Here is a 4,386-nt window from a genome sequence, read left to right on the forward strand (position 1 = left end):
AATCAGAGCCTGTTTGAGCCCCATTTTATTGTAAGACTGCATTTTAGAATTGTAGATTGACGTAGAATGTGTGGTTAAAAAATAAGGAAAAGTTTTGGATTTGTATGTAATATTATTTTATTGACGAATGTGTGGTTGAAAAGAAGAGAGAAAAATGTATTTTGAAAATAATGGGAATCAAACAAGGGTTTAGATACATTTTTGCTTGGTATCAACAACACTGTCAATTGTGAATACGTTATAAATTATGCTGAAGGTTTTCTCTGTACACTGCGTTTATCACTAATTGCTTAACTTGCAAGCATTTTGCTATTCTAATGAGGAAACATATATTTATTAACCTAGCATTATATTCTTGACAGTGTAACAGTTTCTTCAATTTTATTCTTTTTTCATCGCCTCTTTTCTTTGAAAATATCATGTCTATCAGACCCATAAGTTGCAATTTACTTGTTAAAAGCCAACTTTGGAAAAAAATGATAGAAATATCATTAACTTTCTTATGTGCAAAATGCATGGAATAGAAGCAATGCTGGCTTCGTATTGTCAGTTTTGAATCTTCTCTGTTGCAGCAATGTGTAGTTCCCTTTCTAATGTAATTCCACATGGCAGTGTGCTGTTCACTCACTGGATGATGTACGAGCAAGAGCTATCCGACTGGTATGGAAATTTTGTACTATTTCACCTTTCTGTGTTGTCCACAGGGTTCCAAGTCGCTTTTTGGGGTTGCCTCTTTAATGGACTGTTTGTCTGAGTAAGGAGACTATGGTTTAAAGTTATTGTTTCTGTTCTAAAACCTTTTGACTTGTGTTTCTGTGCTTTTTCCAGGTGGCTAACAAACTTTATGCGATGAGCAATGTTGCTGAACGCATCGAGCAATTTTCCACAAATAAGTTCTTGTTGGCTGTAGAACAGCACACTTCAGAGACAGGGCTTTCACAATCTGTATCCTACAAACAAAGAATAGGACAGGTTAGTGACATACTTATATTTTGCTGCTTGTCTTGTAGTATTCCTTTAACTTCGAGATTATTTTTACTTTCGCCATTTCTTCATTCTTATTTTTCTCCAGCATGTTACTGTTGTGCCCTTAACAATGAAGAGTAGTCACGAACTCACTGCTTATGATATTGTGTCCCTGAGTTTGAGCTTGAGCTGGAGCTTGAGTTTAGAGTTTGATTGGATTGGAAAGGATCCTTAAAGCTCTTTCCCTTGTTTGTTCTTAACTCATCCTTCGCTTTGCTCTGTCAATGCTGTTTTGATACTTCAAAAGAAATGCAATTTGACATTTCAATTTGCTTTCATGTTGATTAATTGGTGATGATTTTGATGTCACACCTTTTGGGTTGTTTTCTTATCCTATTGGACTTTTATATGGTTACAATATTAGTTTTGGTAATATTCTTGGACTATGACTCGTGTTAATTTTATTATTTTCCCGACTATATTTAGGTAAGTAAAATTAAACGAAGGAATTTATCTTAAAACTAATTCATTTGAAAAGACTTNGGAGGAAGACAAAGGGATTTTTTTTTTCCCATGTTATTTTGTAGCGGCTATTCATTGTACTTACTGAAAATCTGTTGTTCTCAATTGATGGAAATATATGAATGAATTATCTGCGGTTGATGTGACTTCTCGGATTTTGCTGTGTTTACTGGAGCATCCATTGCTTATTTACAAGAATGAACTATCTACATAAATCAATTTTTATAATTCACGTGTTCATTGTATTGCCTTGTACTTATCCCAAACATCCAGTTACTGCATTTTAGGCTGTTATCAACACCATATGATGCTTGCATATATTATTGGATTGAATTACAGTTAATGTTTGATCATGAGAGGTCCCCAGGGTTCATCAAATTCTCACAGGTATGGCCAGCACATTTTTCTGTGTGAGACATGTTACAAAGCGGGCTTCCTTCTCAGTATTTCAAATTATTCAAGCTGCTTATTTTCTTGATCAAGGCATTTCAGATAATCCCATAAAATGTTTCATGCATTCACCTATATATGTGAGTTTGGCACATCATCCATGTTATGCATAAAACAAGTTGCTTGCTATTATTTGATTTTGTCTCTTTTTTGGTGCATATGGCTGAACCTCATTGATTATAGCAAGCACTTATTCCTCTGTAAAAATATCTTTTCAGGTGGGAAGCCAAGAAACATCTGTAAGTGGTTCTCAAATTTCAGATCCTGGAATTTCAGAAAATGACACCATTAAGGTTGCAGAAGATGACTCAACATCTGATTCAGCAATTTCATTTTCTCAATCACAGCAACTTCTCTCATTGTTTTTTGCATTATGTGCAAAGGTTGGTGGGCATGTGTTCATGTGATTAGTGAAGAAAAGAGATCTGTACACTCCTGCTTTATCACTCACTTCTTTGTCTGACTTTTTCTCTCCTGCAGAAACCAAGCCTTCTTCAACTTGTGTTTGATAATTATGCCCGTGCACCGAAGGCTGTTAAGCAGGTCTCTCTCTGTTATTTTGTTTATTCTTAGTACTCTGAAATTTTTCATTATTGCTCTAAAGTACTCTCCATAATAGTTACATTTGTCAGTGTTGTCTACTCTAAATACTTTTTTTATATGTTTTATCTTTGCTGCCCTTTTTTCTACTACTCTTCTTGAAAGCCACTTAAACTGTTATCACTGGAGGATGTAATGGGTGAAACATGTTTTGCATGTTTTGTGCCTCATTTCTGGCATGATTTACACTTGAGGTTGCTTGTGTTTGGAGTTCTAAAGATTGATGTTTCCTCAATTGAATCAGAGTGCGGACCTATTAGTAACTCATAGCATGTTACAGATGTGAGCAATCAAAGTTTTACCACTGGATTCTCCATTAATTTTCCTTAATTGTTTAGGAATGATCGACACTTGTCACTAAATTCTCTTTCGTACTCAATGCAATAAAAAAATGCTGGAATGCAAAATTCTAATGTCTCCTGGCTAAGAATGATCTGGTTTATACCATTGTTTAACAATTTTGAGATAATCCATCTTTTTGTTGTAATTTAGGTCATGGTTTACATTTAGAAACATGCTGAATACTTGGGCACCTGCTACATGGCGCAGGTCTTCATGTCAGCCTGCCACTGCTCTCTTTCATCTTCTTGTGTGGCATTGAAGCTACCAAGTTTGACAATTTTGATATCAAAATCTTTATTTTTTGTGCCATAAAAATAAAAATGGCTTAGGTTTTTGGGTTTCTGCTGGAAATTATTTAAGGACAAGAGTATGTTTAGCCTCTACAGGGATACTGATAACCAAGGGTCTAATATGTAGACATCTGTTTGATAACTACTTTGCTTATCAGGAAAGAGACACTTCCTTTGTAATCTACATGTTTTGTACTGCTTTTAGTTTGGTTACCTGCTTCTTCCAGCTTTATAAATTTGTGTTGCTGCTGTAGGCCGTTCATCGTCATACCCCTGTTCTTATAAGGGCTTTGGGGTCATCATATTCCGAACTGCTACAGATAATATCTGATCCACCCCAGGGAAGTGAACTGCTATTGACACAGGTAGTTTTCTTTAAACTTCATAGTTTACATTTCTTTGAACATTTCCAGGCCTGGTTTCCTTGTAACCTGACAGCTTATTGTTGTAACTGAAGGTGCTTCATCTTTTGTCTGAAGGCAAGACGCCTCCACCTGATCTAGTGGCCACTGTCAAACGATTATATGATACGAAACTAAAGGTTCTTTACCAGCATATATTTTTGTTCTTTTATCAGATCATTGCAAGTAAATTTATGATATTTTTGTCATCATCGGACTACTATTTTTTCCTTGACAGGATGCTTCTATTCTTATACCAATACTATCGTCATTTTCAAGAGACGAGGTACTAACTAAATCCTGCTTCTAGAAATGTCTGATAATCTTACTTGGGTGCAAAATGTGGGATGTAGTTCTGTCTGTTTATCAACTATAAGCAAGAATTATCTGAAATGTTTACATTTTATATTCTAGAAGAAATTCTTCGCATGGAAAATGGACAAAAAAATTTGATATACTCATATGCTATTGAAAGAGAAATCACAGTATTTACCTGTGCCTATAAATTTGTTTTAGAAAATGGCTCACAAGTAGCTTGTATCAATCTGTGAGTATTTTTAGTCTTAAGCGAATGCAACTATTTATCTTCAGGCAGAAGATCATGCTCATCTAAAGCAGATGTTAAATAATAACTTAAATATTAATTGAACTATATGGCAGTCTCCATGGCAGTCTCCAGTCAGAACCTCAGTAATGACAAAACTAATAAATTTTTGAAGTGAGAGCCTGGGGTTCATGGAAAAGAGTCAGGTCAACCAGGTTTGACGTTCTTGCCTCGAAGGGCAAAAAAAAAAAAAAAAAAAAAAAAAAAAAAA

The 4,386-nt window shown here is 35.0% G+C and overlaps 1 protein-coding gene across 1 annotated transcript in view; it reads left to right on the top strand.

The window, feature by feature from the left end:
* Positions 1-612: 612 nt before the first annotated feature.
* Positions 613-4,386, top strand: part of LOC111388819 (symplekin-like) — a gene marked incomplete at its 5' end in the record, with an annotated part of 14,227 nt that continues 10,453 nt past the window's right edge. The window contains 8 exons of the mRNA XM_023013631.1: positions 613-660; positions 829-972; positions 1,828-1,875; positions 2,157-2,321; positions 2,419-2,481; positions 3,425-3,535; positions 3,628-3,711; positions 3,810-3,857. Of these exons, the coding sequence (XP_022869399.1) occupies positions 613-660; positions 829-972; positions 1,828-1,875; positions 2,157-2,321; positions 2,419-2,481; positions 3,425-3,535; positions 3,628-3,711; positions 3,810-3,857 (711 nt within the window). The remainder of the gene's footprint in view (positions 661-828; positions 973-1,827; positions 1,876-2,156; positions 2,322-2,418; positions 2,482-3,424; positions 3,536-3,627; positions 3,712-3,809; positions 3,858-4,386) is intronic.

The sequence above is a fragment of the Olea europaea genome, unplaced genomic scaffold (genome assembly GCF_002742605.1).
Source record: "Olea europaea var. sylvestris unplaced genomic scaffold, O_europaea_v1 scaffold5292, whole genome shotgun sequence".
NCBI classification, from domain to species: Eukaryota; Viridiplantae; Streptophyta; class Magnoliopsida; order Lamiales; family Oleaceae; genus Olea; species Olea europaea.